Source organism: Leptinotarsa decemlineata, unplaced genomic scaffold (genome assembly GCF_025532065.1).
Source record: "Leptinotarsa decemlineata unplaced genomic scaffold, Ldec_3_MD MMD2_tig00026328_RagTag_RagTag, whole genome shotgun sequence".
In the NCBI taxonomy this organism is placed as follows: Eukaryota; Metazoa; Arthropoda; class Insecta; order Coleoptera; family Chrysomelidae; genus Leptinotarsa; species Leptinotarsa decemlineata.
Window position 1 is genome coordinate 27,834,218 of NW_027412688.1, and position 15,876 is coordinate 27,850,093.

The 15,876-nt window shown below is 35.6% G+C and overlaps 1 protein-coding gene across 45 annotated transcripts in view; it reads right to left on the reverse strand.

The window, feature by feature from the left end:
* The window catches only part of LOC111504582 (uncharacterized), a 377,607-nt gene that overhangs the window by 298,405 nt on the left and 63,326 nt on the right, over positions 1–15,876 (reverse strand). The window contains exon 4 of one of the 45 annotated variants that reach the window (XM_023159182.2): positions 95–504. The exons of 42 other annotated variants lie outside the window; for them this stretch is intronic. In XM_023159182.2, coding sequence (XP_023014950.1) covers positions 224–504 — 281 coding nt within the window. In that variant the 3' untranslated portion in view covers positions 95–223. Of the gene's footprint in view, positions 1–94; positions 505–7,256; positions 9,842–14,423; positions 14,699–15,876 lie in introns of those variants that run through there. 2 more of the 45 variants (XM_023159173.2, XM_074182061.1) reach the window with 2 other exon arrangements.

Genomic DNA, 15,876 nt, shown 5'->3' on the forward strand with positions numbered 1-15,876 from the left:
TAGAAACTTATAAAAAAATAGGAAAAGACGGCCTTACTCATTAATTCAACAATATGTTCAATTTCAATTACAAATATCAATTCAAACACAAGTGAACAATAACAACTGTTTCATTCAGTTTATATACAATTCATATATCACAATGAAATTCAGCTTCACCACACAACATATTTTTGTCAATTCATTCTTCAGCTGAAGCAGTCAGAAAGAACTCCAATACATTCTATAGAGTTTCCATTACCAGTTGTTTGTATTGTTCCACGACAGTCACTAGTTCCACCTCTGAAAATGAATTGTTACCCTTGAACGTTGGTAAGTGATTGTGGGCCTGGTTTTTCAAAAGAATTTTGTTGCCGTGTGATACAAGTCTGGCCTTGCACTTCGAACTTTCCTTCATCCTGCAGCACCACATTTTTCTGTAACGGCTCCTCTTTTCTACTTTGTATTCGAAATTGTCATACATCATCATTCGATTCTTGAGACCCGGAAAAAAGTAGACGAATGCTGAAATGACAGTGTTATCTCATTAACTGAAAATTTTAAAAGAGTATCATGAATACTCTGACCCATTATTCGATTACATATATAGTACTATTCATAATAACAGTTATACAATTTCTACAATAAATTTATTTAGCATGCGTTTTGCAACACATTAGCTTCATCAGTTGGACTAGTACACCGGAAGCTACCATGTAGCAAAACAAGTCTTGAATACAATTTCTTGTGATTATTATTTATTTATAGATACAAGTACATAACCTCGTTTTTGAACAAAATACATGAAAGTTCATACATTATGACAGACCACATGATACAAATTATTTTACCAAACAAACAATAATTGGTGCTACGAACAGCGACTGTGTAGCGACAAAACATATATTAAAGTAAATCTGAATAGTGACTAATCTAGACTTATAACTGTGAAAGTCACTCACTTAACACTCACTCATTCATCTCTGTTTCTCCGTACTACTGAGTCCTAGAAAGTTTAAATTGTATATATAGGTGCTTCTTAGGACTTAGGTGCACACAAGGAAAGGATTTTCAAATATTCCAACTGAGGTGCTTCCCGTGGGGGTAAAAGGTGAACATTTACATATAAAAGTTACAATTTCATTACTGTTTCTACGTACCGATTTTCGGAGGCTGAAATTTTGTATGTAGGTTTGTTTCATGTTGTTGATGTGCAATAAGAAAGGATTTTTAAATATTCCAACTGGGGCGCCAGCGGCGGGGAAAAAAGGGGCATTCATAAAATACAGTTTCCTTTTTATCACTGTTTCTCCATACCGATATATGTGCAATAAGAAATGATTTTTAAATATCCTGATTGGGGCTTCTCTTTGGGGATAAAAGGGTCGCTTTACATATGAAAATTTACATTTCATCACTGTTTCTCCATACAGATATATTTTGTAGGGCTAAAATTTTGTACGTAGGTTTGTTTCATAATATAGATGTGCAATAAGGAAGAATATTCAAATTTTCCAACTGGGGCACCAGCGGCTGAGGAAAAAGAGGCTTTCTTAAAATAAAGTTACCTTTTCATCACTGTTTCTCCATACCGATATATTTTATGAGGCTGAAATTTTGTATATAGCTTCGTTTCATGTTGTTGATGTGCAATAAGGAAGAATTTTTAATATTCCAACTGCGGGACCAGCGGAGGGGGAAAAAGGCGCATTCATAAAGTTTACCTTTTCATTACTGTTTCTCCATACCGATACATTTCCTAAGGCTAAAATTTTATATGTAGGTTTTTTCATACTGTAGATGTGCAATAAGGAAGAATTTTCAAATATTCCAACTGGGGCGCCAGCGGCTGAGGAGAAAGGGGCGTTCTTAAAATAAAGTTACCTTCTCATCACTGTTTCTCCATACCGATATATTTTCTGAGGCTGAAATTGTGTATGTAGGTTCGTTTCATGTTGTTGATGTGCAATAAGGAAGAATTTTTAATATTACAACTGGGGCGCCAGCGGAGAGGGAAAAAGGGGCATTCACAAATAAAGTTAACCTTTTCATTACTGTTTCTACATACCGATTACTTTTCTGATGCTGAAATTTTGTATGTAGGTTTGTTTCATATTGTAGATGTGCAATAAAGAAGGACTTTTAAATACTCTAATTGGGGCTCCTCCTTGGGGATAAAAGGGGCGCGTTTACATACGAATATTACCTTTTCATCACTGTTTCTCCATATCGATATATTTTCTAGAGCTAAAATTTTGTATGTAGGTTTGTTTCATATTGTAGATGTGCAATAGGGAGATGTGCAATGAGAATTTTTGAATAATCCAACTGGGGCGCCAGCCCCAGTTGTGATTGTGATTGTGGATACTAACAATCTTTTAATTTTCAATTTCCATTTCATGTTAATAATTTTTAATTTTCGTTAGTTCAATTTTTGATTGTTGCTTTCATTTTATTTAATTGTATTTTCAGTTTTCTTTTTTGCTTAATAATAGATAATAGATTCTTTCAGGTATTTCAAATCAATTTATATCATATTAGACAATAGAAGTCCGAACTAATGAAATGCACCACGAAACATTGTTAACCAACTTCAAACAAAAAAATATGTCTATATTAATGAAGAAATGAGATGAATTTCAGGAGTAGACAATTGGTTTTTTTGATAAACTAGACTTTCTATTGAAATAAAAAAAATTCAGAAAACATTACTATCTTCAACTTTTGTTTATGCTGTTTTCATTATATTTACACTATTTTTTCTCTTCCATTTTTATGCTGCTATCAATTTCCTCTTTCTTGTTTCTACACTGGTCTAAAGTGCAATTTTGGAAATAAACTTCGCGAAAATGAAATATTGTGACCGATTCATGATCCAAAGGTGACTTTGTGAAGAAAAATTGAATAATATACGAGGTGCTGTATTCAAAAGTAGAAGGTTATTAGTAGTAGCTTTTGTTGAAAAAGTACGCATCTGAAAATACCTATCAACGTGTCCTTGCTTTTTAGCACGTCCCAACTCATTAAAGTTTCCTTCAAGTAGAACTTCTTGCATGTTCTTGCCCGTTTCGAGTCAGTCGGTATAAAATATATTTCCTCTGAAAGTTGCCTTTACAAACATCTGTCGGATATAGTTCAATGTCTATCATGTCTACGTGGAGAAATAATTGTTTTTCGGCCGCATCATTCTGTATAAGGACGTTGGAAGAGATGTTTCGAATTCAATTCGAAATGTGTATTTTCTTGGTACATTTGTATATCTCCTCGATACGTTTTCAGACTCATGTTGATTCAAATTTTAACTCTGGAACAGTATTATAACAGAGAGAGGTGAAGTTGGAAGTGCGGAGGGTGGCCGGGAAAACGAAGGTTAACGGAGGCGGATACATGAAGAAAAAGGATTGATTATTAACCATTCAATAACAAAGTCCTGAGAAAATCCAAGAGAGATAAGTGGAGAAGGCAATGTGATGAGGTCGAACACACCCAAGCATGTGCCAGGCTCTACAAAATACTCTCGAAGGAACCTCAGGTCTCAATAAATAATCTGAAAACAAATACGGGGGAGTATACAAAAACCGGAGAAGAGACTATTAGAGAGCTTTTCCGGGTACGCTTTCCCGGGTCAGAAATTACAAATCTAACACCGGAGTCCTGGGCGAATTCAGAACTGGAGACCCCTAAAAAGGGCATCCAGGGAGGACTGGCAAATGACAAAGAAGGCGATAGATTTGGAGAAAATTAAATGGGCTGTAAACTCATTTCAACCCTATAAGTCGCCGGGAACTGATGGCATATACCCAGTAACGCTTCAAAAGGGACCGGAAGTACTTTTCGAAAAATTGTGTATAATTCTCAGGGCAAGTTTAGCACTAGGACACATCGTACAGGACTCGGCGAAGGCCTTGAGACCAATTAGTCTCATGTCATTTGCGTTGATAACGCTAGAAAAACTACTTGACAGGCATATCAGGGACGTATAACAAGGAAGTACTTTTAGCTGCTTTCTTGGACATTGAGAGCGCATTTGATAATACGTCATTAGAATCAATCATCCAGGCGTCGAGGAGAAGAGAGATCGACAAGACAAGCTTTTGGTGGATAGACTGCATGCTTAGGGGAAGATTGGTATATACAACCATTATGGGGGAAACAGTCGTGGCACGGGTAGCAAGGGGCTGTCCTCAAGGGGGGTTCTATCGCCTCTGTTATGGAACCTTGTAATCGACGAGCTATTATGTCTTTTGGACTACAATGGGTATAAAGCACTGGGCTATGCAGACGACTTAGTCATCTTAGTCCAGGATAAATACAATATTGTAGTGAAGGGATGCATGCAGCAGGCCCTGAATATTATAACAAGATGGGCCGAAGAAGAAGGGCTTAACATAAGCCCATCCAAATCGACCATAGTAGTATTCACCAAGAGGACTAAAACGGAGGGTTCCGAACCTCTAAGACTTCGAGGTGAAGAAATACAAGTGTCGGGGGAGGTTAAATATCTGGGAGTAATCCTAGATTCCAAACTGACCTGAAACCAACACTTGAACAGGATAAAGAGGAAAGGGGAGGTAGCACTGATGCTCGCCAGACGCACCTATGGAAAACATGGAGGCTAAAACCAGACATGGTATATTGGCTATACAAGATGATAGTTGAACCCATGATAACATACGCATCTCTGGTCTGGTGGCCAAAGATGAAGCAGGCGACCGCCATCAACAAACTAGACAAGGTGCAAAGACTTGCATGTTTGGGAATGACGGGAGAAATGAGAACTACCCCAACAGCTGCATTGGAGACACTCCTGAATCTACATCCTTTACACTTTGCGATAATGGGGGAGGCCAGGATGTGCCAATTCAGACTGAAAAACTCACTGAACTACAAAAGATCGGACCGAACAGAAATTTCGAAACAAGTGGAGGTGCACATATTGAATATGTGCACAGACCACATGACACCGAAGTACAGCTTTAACACAAACTTCACGGCCAAAATCATAAGCCGTGAAGAGTGGAAGACCATTAGTTATCCCTAAAACATGTTTGGAAAAAACACCTGGTATACAGATGGATCGAAGACCAAACATGGACCGGGAGCTGGAATATACCGAGCGGATAGAAATTTAAACTACAGCTATCCGCTAGGACTATACACATCCGTCTTTCAGGCGGAAGTGTATGCTATCTTGCAGTGTGCAAGGCTTATTAAATTGAGACCCCAAAGAAATGAGCGGATCAATATTTTTACAGACAGCAAGAGCGCACTAGGGGCTCTGACAAACCCGAAGGTGACATCAAAACTGGTCTGGGAATGCCATGAAGAACTGAATGAACTTGCGAACAGGAACAAATCAACTTTGTACTGGGTGCCAGGACATTCAGTAATCACAGGTAATGATAAAGCTGATGAATGCGCTAGACGCGTATCATCAACTTCATCAAAACACGAAACCAGATTAGGATGTGGACCAATAAGAAGCACACAGAGTACTAGACAGAAGTACCTTGCAACAGGTCCGAGAAAAGAACCGAAGAACTACTTCAATATAGTAGGGACCGTCTCAGAATAATTACAGGGTTACTAACCGGTCATTGTCCGCTTAGAGAACGCCTGAATAAAATGGGGCTGTATAACGGATACCTCAGCTGCAAATTATGCAACGAAGGGATAGAAACAGCTCTACACATCTTATGCGAATGTGAGGCACTGAATCACAGGAGGCAGGCAATATATGCACGTACGAAATTACGTCCAGAAGAATATGACGAACATCCAACACGGAACATGTACAAACTAGTACAGAAAAAAACATTCAATAAATAAAAAATACCTATTTGTAATCTGAATATTTGTTCTCAACGTTCTACAATCCGAAAAATGAATGAATCTAAAGACTAAGCCAAAGAAATTATAGTGTAACTGCACAATCAGTTTGTGAATTGTCGTACTTACAAATTTCACTCAAAAATAAATAGCGTTTCGAATAATAATCTCATTCCGCTCTCATAACCTGAAAATTACTGGTATGTATACTGCTTGTTTTGTATTGGTATGTATATTTACTTTCCAAAACGTTTGAGATTTTCAGAAAGCTATCTATATGAAGAAAGTCGCAATCATTTACTTCATTTATAGACAAATTCCAAAATACAATACATATGTGTGATTAATGATTTTTTTTGTGGTAATTCACGATCACTCTAATGAAATTAATAAAAACACTTTGATCTAATTACCACTGGTTAATTTTATTTATATGGCCGGTTTCGAGTTTAACCCTATTTGAAAACTCGATTATATCGGGAGTTTTTAGGTAAGATGGAAGGACAGGTAGTTGAACCTATAGGCCAGGTAGTGGAGACCTATATCCGTAAACGAGCAACTTGATTTATGTAGGTCTCCACTCTGGAATTTATAAGTTTAACAACCAATCTTCAGAGTGGAATTTTAAAGTTGGCAGTGGTTCGTTCAATTACCTGACCTTACTTACCTAAAAACTCCTGATATAACCGAGTTTTCGAATTTCACATTTCAATTTTATACTTTTTAATGGGGTAAACCCGAAACCGGTCATATAAATAAAATTAACTAGTCGTAATTAACTGTGTATGTACCGATGATGCTGATAAGTTCAAATTTCATGATTAGTGAAAATGATCTCAACACAATTTATAAACTGAAGTCTCAGTCAAAATACGGTACTAAAATCCATATTTTCAAAGTGAAGTTCCCCAAAAAAAAAGTTCATTGTGAGTTCTTCACTAAATACTTTTACAAAAATGCAACATTTGATTCGCTATCCAATAGCTTTTTCTTTACAATAGCTTCTTCTTCTGCGGTGTCTATAGACACGCCTGTTTTTAAAAAAATCTGTTTAAAATATATTATTCCGTTAATCAGCTGTCGCCCCCATACGAACGACAACTCTCAGAAGTTGAGAAACTTGTGCGAGCTAAGCTCTAACGAGATCTTACTTTTCAACGTGTGATTCCTAAGAAGATAAATAAACTATTATATAGCAAAACACGTGTTGCGTTTTATAATTTTTAAAATATATCACGAACATCAGATGATGAATAAAGCACATAGAGAAGAAAAGAGGTGTTCTAAGGTGCACAGAACGTTTCTTACGCATAAGTCAAGATCCATAGGATTACCTTCTATTTAGTAAAATGTTGTGTACTAAGAATTCGAAACAGTTATCACGCTTTTCAAGGATTCTGTTCGACTGATAGATTTTGTTTCAAAAATGGGTTGCACAAATAGATCTCTCGTACTACATACCATTTATTCATAACGAAATTTTATTCTAATAGTGAATGAAAAATAAATAAATTTTCAGCGGTCTTCAAATCTAATTATCTTACTATCAATGAAACAAATGAAACAAAAACTCAATGTGAATAACATTGGTTAACATGAAAAATAATTATACACGGTGTATCATAAATGACTTTTTTCGCATCCCACGACTTGCTCCATTTTCAAAAAATAAAAACCACATGAAGAAAAAGTCAAAACTTCAAAATAAAAAAACTGAGAAATTTTTGGTAATTATAGCACTACGGAATTGAGACAACTCATTGGAAAACATACAGTATTTTTAGTGACAAGTAAATGAAAATCAACATATAGTACCTTTCAATCGTATCATAAAACTAACTAAGCCTGTTTCGTAGTTTTACGATATATAGAACCAGGCACAGTCTCCAAAATAATTCAACAGTAATTTATGCTTCTCAATCATAGTATAATGAATTTCAATAAATCATAATATACATTTCATCAACTACATTTCTGAATAATTTTATTTTAAATTTATTAATTCCAAAATACAAATCATGGGGTGACTTCATCGATTCCAGTGGCGCATTTCCTGTTAAGCACATACTTTAAATGTATGTATTCATTTGTTATTTTCTTTTTTCACATATGTTCATATACTTTGTATATAATATATGTGAGATTATATTTATGAAGATGTATCTGTTTTTATGACTTACGTTGGCACAAGTTCCACTTCTCAAGGTTATTATTAATTTATTTAGAAGTTTGTTTATTATTTCCGATGTATATATCATAAAATGTCATGAATAAACTTATAGTATTATTATTATTATTATTATCGACGGGATATAGGCAAAGATATGTATGAATTGAAAAATGAATTTCAACTGTAGTACTCAGCCACACTCGTTTTCACCATTACATTTACAGCAAGAAATTATGCAGACGATGCATAATTGAAATGAAAATAAAACATATGCCAAATTCACAACATCATTTGGCAGACTGTCAGAATGGTCATGAAAAAGAGAAAAAAGGAATTTAAAAAAATTGAATCACTTATAAATTACTACTCGTAACAGAAAGATTTCGTTTTGAAAAACACGATTACCTATCGTTAAAAAATAATCTGAAAATATCAATAATATAGAAACTGAATTGAATACTTCAATTCTAGAGAAGAACAGCATAACTTACGTTTTTTTACGGTAATAAAATTTAAGTATTAAAATTTTAGAGAAATTAAATAATGCAAATATAGATCGAAAAATACATCTTATGAAAATAATTGTATACAACTTTGAATTAGAGAAAAAGTGAGTTAAATAATCCGGTTATATTCAAAGAACGACAAAGGAATTGGGATTTCTTGGTCGGTGTCGTCATATCACTTCGTCAGACTGTATAAAAATATTTATATCAAGTTCATCTTTAGAATCATGTTTAAAACTCATTTTTTTGACAGATACAGCTATACCACTTTTTACAATTCTGTTTAAATTTGCTTGAATATCTCTTCGAATAAAAAAATGTAAACAACATTTACGTCATCATTTATGATACACCCTGTATAATACAAATCAGATCTCATAGTCATGTCAACGAGTTGAACTTGTCACATATATCAGTGATGAAAAACTATTTTCCAATTAAAACCAAATGAAAATAAAAATTTTACATAATTTTAATTCACACAAACCAATTATGACGATTTACTTATTTTATTTCAATAATAATGTAGTACAATGTTATGAGGTAATGCTATAAAATTCAACAAATTGAAGGGAAAAAAATTCAAAACATCATGTACATCATACAAGTGTAAGTGTAAAAAAGTATAAATGAAAAGAACCTCAGATTCTCCAGAGTAAAACTGCTCTAAAAATATGAAAAAAACAAAAAATAAGATGAGATATTTTTAAAAACTGCGGGTATTGCCCAAAAAATCCTTAATAAAAGATAAAAAATTGAGATGTTTACTGATAACTCTTTTTTGTCGCCATTTGTCTAGAAATGTTTTTCTTAGTTGCTTTCGAACTGGCGTCCAATTATAAATAAGGAGTGGGATCTGGTCGCTTTATAGACGGTCTTTTCTTCAACTGATCGTTCCTGTCTTTGGAGGCAAATTCTCTTCTACCATGAGTGAACTTGGAAATTTTCAAATCCATAAAGGTGGTATTTTCATCGTCTGTCTTTCCTCTAACGTTTATTCTCTTAATATATTTGTTTGCGTCCTTTATTTTCCTGATTGAGCCATCAGAATCTCCATCATTGCTCACAGAATTATTAGTTCTGCTTCTGGCCGCCTTCACTGACTTATCTAAACGTATTTCGACAATTTCAACGCTGCATTCATCCAAACTTCCATGGAAAGTGGGAGCGTGATTATGGACGACCCTTTTTTTTATTTCCACAACATCGTCATATGTGATGAAAGTTGTTCCACAGTTAGTTTTTACGCATCGCCACATTTTTTTGGCAGCGAGTACCTTAATCATTCGAAATTCGTATCCATCCAATATAATACTTTCGGGTTTTTTACCTTCCGGTATTGTTTTGTAAATGAGAGCTGAAATCGAGAAAGAGAGTCAGTACAATAATAGCCAGATCTGCAATGTTGATATAGAAAATTAAAATGAGAGTGATAACTTAATTCAATTTTGTTAAATTTTTTGTTGTTCGATGTTTCGTCGATAAATAAAACCTCGTGAAATGGCAACTCTTTATTATCCAACAATAACACTCGTACCACGACGCTGCAATCAAATATTTGCAAATATCTATACAATTTTACATAGAACTCGTTGAGTAAAAATTATATTTGGTGTATTTCATTTTCAAAAAGTCAAGAATCACTCTTCCAATTCGCAAACTCCTCCCAATTTACACAAGTTATTTAAAGCTTATCCCTGAACACTGATTTAAGTGATATATCCCATTTAATATTCATGAATATAACTCGAATGAAGACGCGAAAAAGACCTCAACAATCAAATTTATGGACATGAGAATGAATTTCAAAGATCTCCATGAAGAAATGATATAAGGAAAAACACGAGGTGAGAGTTTCTCTGGGTACACTTGCCAGGGTCAGATATCACAACTTTGGACAAATTAAAAAATGAGGGCCCTCAAAGTGGTTTCTATGGGGAATTAGCAGGTAGGAAAAAACTGGTAGTGTTGGAGAACATTAAATGGCTGAAATATTATTTAAATTATATAAGTCACCCACACAAGACAGCAGTTATCTTTCAGAAAAAGGACCGCAACCTCTGCTTCAAAAACTGTGTGTGAAATTTTTTTCAAGGACAAAACACAAGCGCAACAGGGAAATCCTTAAGAAGCTATAAGAGCAGTGCCTGTGCGAAAGTGTCGATTCACATTGGATTTGAATTGCTGGAGATTAAATCCATTTGGAACAACGTTCTCAGGAAGTTTATTCCACATAAACGCAGTTCTTCAAATGAAAGAGTTCTTGAACAGTGAAATTCGAGGTGCAATGAGCTGAACCTCAAAATGATGAGCAGCCACAGTCCGTCGCGTATTTCTGATATGTACCGCTCTTGGTGGAATCAAATGTGCCAAGTCGCTTGAACACCTCCCATGGAAGTTTCTATAAAAGAACGACAAATCTCCAGACTAACAGGGTTGCGAGTGATGTTCGTGTCTCCAATCAGGCTAATGGCTCTTTTCTGGTTGAAATCCAACAGCTTCACGGTATGCTTAGTGGCGGAGCTCCATACGTGAGAGCAATACTAAAAAGAAGGTCTGATCTGAGATATATGAAGCATCAAAAGTTGCGAAGGTCTGTACAGTTTTCTGTTTCGCAACAGTGTTCCAAGCTTTTGAGAAGCAGCCAGCGACATGATTGTGCCAAGACATATTGGTGTCTATTTTGCAGAAAGCGGAATTTTCTGTCCTGGCATTATTATATCCAGTTCGGAGACATTTATCTTATTGGAGAAAACCGATGCCTGGGTTTTTGTAGCATTGAATTGAACCCGGTCATTTTCACCCCAATTCGAAATCAGCTCTAGATCCTCATTAAGATATGCAACCTTCTGCTGCCGATGAAGATGTGTATCCGCAGCCAATATCCTGGAATCCAAGTGTAATGACGAGACAAGTGTGCTGTCGTCAGCAAAGCAATATATTGGGTTCTTGGTTTTTTCCAATAAGTCTTGATATACAATAAAAAGAGGTTTGGAGACAATATGGATCCCTGGGGAACACCAGCGTTGATGGTGAAGGGTATTCGAGAGATATCCAACGACGGTCATTTGCAGGGAATTTTCTTTCAGCAAGCTGGAGAGCCATACACAAAAATGAAACGACAAGACATAGCATTGAAGTTTGGCTAGCAAACCATCATGCCAACACGGTTAAACGCTTTAGAAATACCAAGCGCCACACCTCTCAACTCTCATGTTTCTCAATTCTGATATTCCAAATATGGGTGACATACGAAAGAAGGTCGCCATATTGATGATCACTCAATATGTTAAAGCATTCCATATATTCAAGGATATGGTGGTTTACGGCGTTCTCCATGATTTTTGATATCAGTGATAGTAAAGCGACTATAGTAACGCCAGCAATTTTCCAACAAGAAGGAAAATCCCCTCCTTTGTAAGACAAGTTTAAAAGTATGCAATACTTTACATTGACACACTTTTCAAGTACGATAATGGGCACTTCATTCCAACGGAAACAAAACATACGTTTTTGGATGTACCATAATTGATTCCAGAAATACCACACTATTCAAATAAATGAAGTGTCAAGTACTTGAAATTTTTCTTCACTGGCTAATTATAGTAAGAGGTGAAGATACCCTGTGGTGCATAATGATCACCATGAAACCTGAAATGGGGTGGGGCATCTGAAAGGTTAAGTTTTTTTACACTTCTAGTGTTGTACAACGTGAAAAACGCTCTGAAGCTAAGGCATCAGCTAGCTACTCGTGGAATCCTTTATGGACGATGGAGCAATTTAAAAATCCAAACCTGAGTCTTCAGAGGAAATGGAGGTCGACCTAACGAACCCAACTGTCCTTCCTGTAGCAAAATATCAATTCTCCAACTTTTGGCCTGAGACAACAGAGGAGATGGAAGTTGACTAAACGACCCCAACTGTCATCCCTGTTACGGGTATTTAATGAATCCGCCTGGCACCAAATTTTCGTGCAGTAGAAGCAGAATCTGTATCAGAAGAGGAAACAGTGGTCTCCTGAGGAACTGCCACAAACGCTTTTGCTCAAACGATGATTCCCTGAAACAAGAAGCGAAAGAGCCCGAAATGGCTGAATATTTTTTTGGGAAGTTTCCTGGTGGCATCAAGGTAGAAATCTTGCACTTCCAACATCCGACAACCTCAATATTTAACAATCAACTGAAAGTTGTTAAGAATGCCATTTTGGCTACCGTAGGGAAGACTCAACAGGTATGATTCCAGAGTTGCACATTCCGACTTGGACGGCTACAGGTTGTCTGAGAGAATCAAGATAGCTCTTCCTACAGTCATGGCAAAGCTTATTCCTGAATTGCCTATTTCCCAAGACACCCATTTGTGTTGCTCACCTTTCTAACGAAGGTATTCGCAGACTGACCGCCGATCAGGACCAGGAAAATGTAACATGATCTGCCAACCTCGAAGAAGCTTATTCTTCGCGAGTAAATTCAAACCCTAGTCTGAATAACAAATCAATAATGTATCTGATGTTTCCCATCAACTTATAGAAATTCCCAGAAATATCGTGGAAAATTTGAATTTCGCTACATTGAATGAACGTTGACAATAAACAAATGGCTACCAAAAATATTGTACATGTCCCTATTCGAAAGTTCAAAGTTCTGATGATCCATTAAAAGTATATATGGCAGTATAGGTTGATTTCAAATACCTCTTCGAACGGAAAGCGAAAAATAATTTATTTTTTTAATTTTTTCCTGTATAACTCCGAAACGAAAAGAGCTGGCATAATTCAATAGAACTTTCAAATAGGCTCTTTATATTTCACCGTTCGCGATAATAATTTGAACAGCCCGTAGATAATGCCATATCTATTAAACAAATTGCAACAACTGTCCTCCAAAAGGGATAAGAGGTCGAACGACTTAATAAATGTGGGCAGCACTGGGGAACAAATTCTCAAAAAAAAATAGTTATTTCCCAATGAAATCAATTTGCTGAACACGACTAGTACCAAAAGAATTTTCTACGATTATTTTCGCAATGTGTATGGATAATTGTTTAAATTAGATATACTCTTGAGATGTACTGTTTGGAACCTTTGGTGTAGTAATGAATTGGAGTTTTACCCCAACACCATACCGTTATTTTAACACCTCCACACGTGTTGCGATCACCAAGTGATCATCTTCAAGAGGAAGATTAAACTTCCTCTTGAAGCTGGAGTTTTGTCCCAACACTATACCGTTATTTCGACAGCTCGATACGTGTTTTCATCATCAAAGATCAGAGTCAGAGTCAATTTCAGCACTTATATGCATGAGACGGACTTCAAAAAGTGGTATTTTCCCTTTTTGAAAATATTCTAATATTCGAATCCTCAAATAATCCGACACTATAGTATCGGACTATTATTAGGAATTGCAAGTCTACCTAGCTATGGTACATTCCTCTCTTGTCTTACTCCTTTGTAAATTCACTCTGGTTTGCCTTCAGCGCTTAGATTTTTTAAAACAGCTCAGCAAGGTAACTTCGGAAACGGTCACTCTGTGTTTATAAAAAGCAGTAAATTTAATTCGAATATCGACTTTTAGCCAATGATGAATTTATGGGTTATTCAATAGATGGCCTGTATTACACAATATTAGAACAGGCTCAAAAATATTGTTTCTGAAACGAGAGCCAATCACATTTTTCTCAATGTGATTCATGTTCAACACTTAATTGTCATTGTTGCCCAGTGTACTCGAATAAGGGTTCTGTTGCAAAACTTCTTAGTGAACTTAAACATTTTTCTGGAGACTAGATTATACCACTTGGTGGTCAATACAATAATTATATCCGATTAAACCAAACCAAATATATTATGTATTCCAATAAATTATGATGTGTTCAACAACTACTTGCAAATATATCGTGGTAATAGCCCCCATGGTGTAAGTAGCTTCGATATTATCCAATTTTCAATAGATCATTCATGTCCGTACGACTTTAACTTTGGAAAAAGAAGTAGGTAAAGAGTCAGGCATTCTAGTGGGACTATGATTATGACCGTTTTTCATAATCCTAAGAATATCTGGTCCGCATGAGGTAATCCTGGCTTTGCACCTTAGTTTCTTCTTAGCAGCGCAGCTCCATACCGTTCTGACATTCAGCGCTTTTTCTATAGTATATTCGTAAAACTCAAATATCAGTTTTGGATATTTCATTGCTCGATCGTAGTAGACGACACCATCTAAAATTGAAAAATTCAATGACCCATAATGCGGTGTTGATTATACTTTATCAAAAAATAAATAAAACCCCATAGTTTTGAAGATACTTTCGAAAGGGTAACAACAAAAAATGAGTCAAATTATTCAATTAAAAGAGGTATCTCTTGAAGAGATGTATTCGTTACCGTGATCAACTCATTTATTTTATATCTCTTCCATATTGAGGAACATATGGCATATAAAATGGCATATAAAAAATATCAAAACCAAAATTTCCATAAGTAATATCAACGCCAATAAACCTGAAACACTGAATTCATATATCTTGATAAAATAACGCAGGATAAAAGTTGAAAAATTTACTTTGGAAACACGAAAATGCCCCCTACAGGAGTACATTATTGAATCATGAAAGAGATACAAGCTCAAAACAAAAGTCAAGATTTGCTCTATTGTAGGATCATGTGTTTTTTTCGCAGATTTTCGATGTTCGACATCTGATGAACAGTGATTTGTAGTAAATTCAACTATCTGTAGGTCTTAACAAGGTCAAGGATTCTTATGACTCTTTCATTAGTTCTTGAAGGCGAAGGCAAAAGAAGGTCATGCATGATTCATCTTCAAACGACTAACCTCTTACTGAAAATACTTGAAACTACCAAAAAACCTGGGCCCCTGGCAAAACACTGTTCTCGTTGGACCGATTAGGTTTTCAAGAAGTTGCCGATGCTGCATTCCTGAGTAGTGAGCAAAAGTTGCTCAAAACTGAGAGCACTCAATATTAGAACGCATTAGAAAAAAGTAAATCACAAAAAAATGTTTCGAACGATCAAATGACCATGAGAAAGATCAAATTTGTTTTCTAAAAGTATCTAATGCCTCTGCTCCGTCAAGATCCACATCTAGCTCATGTAACGAGTGTGGTAAAATTTGCAATAAAAGGTTTTTCAAGTATAATTAAATATGAAGTCATTGCTAAATAGCATATCCAAAAACAGGGAAATCCGACTATTATAACACCCAATAAAATGTATTTCAAAATGGCGGATCTCATAATGTGACTTTTATGAGTTTTACCACTTTTTGTGAATAATTTTCTAGTACCGTCCATCTCCAAGTGACAAAAGAGAAGAAAGTGTTTCAATTTACATCCCTAATATTTTGAAATTGCTATCAATAAAGATATTTGTCGCTTAAG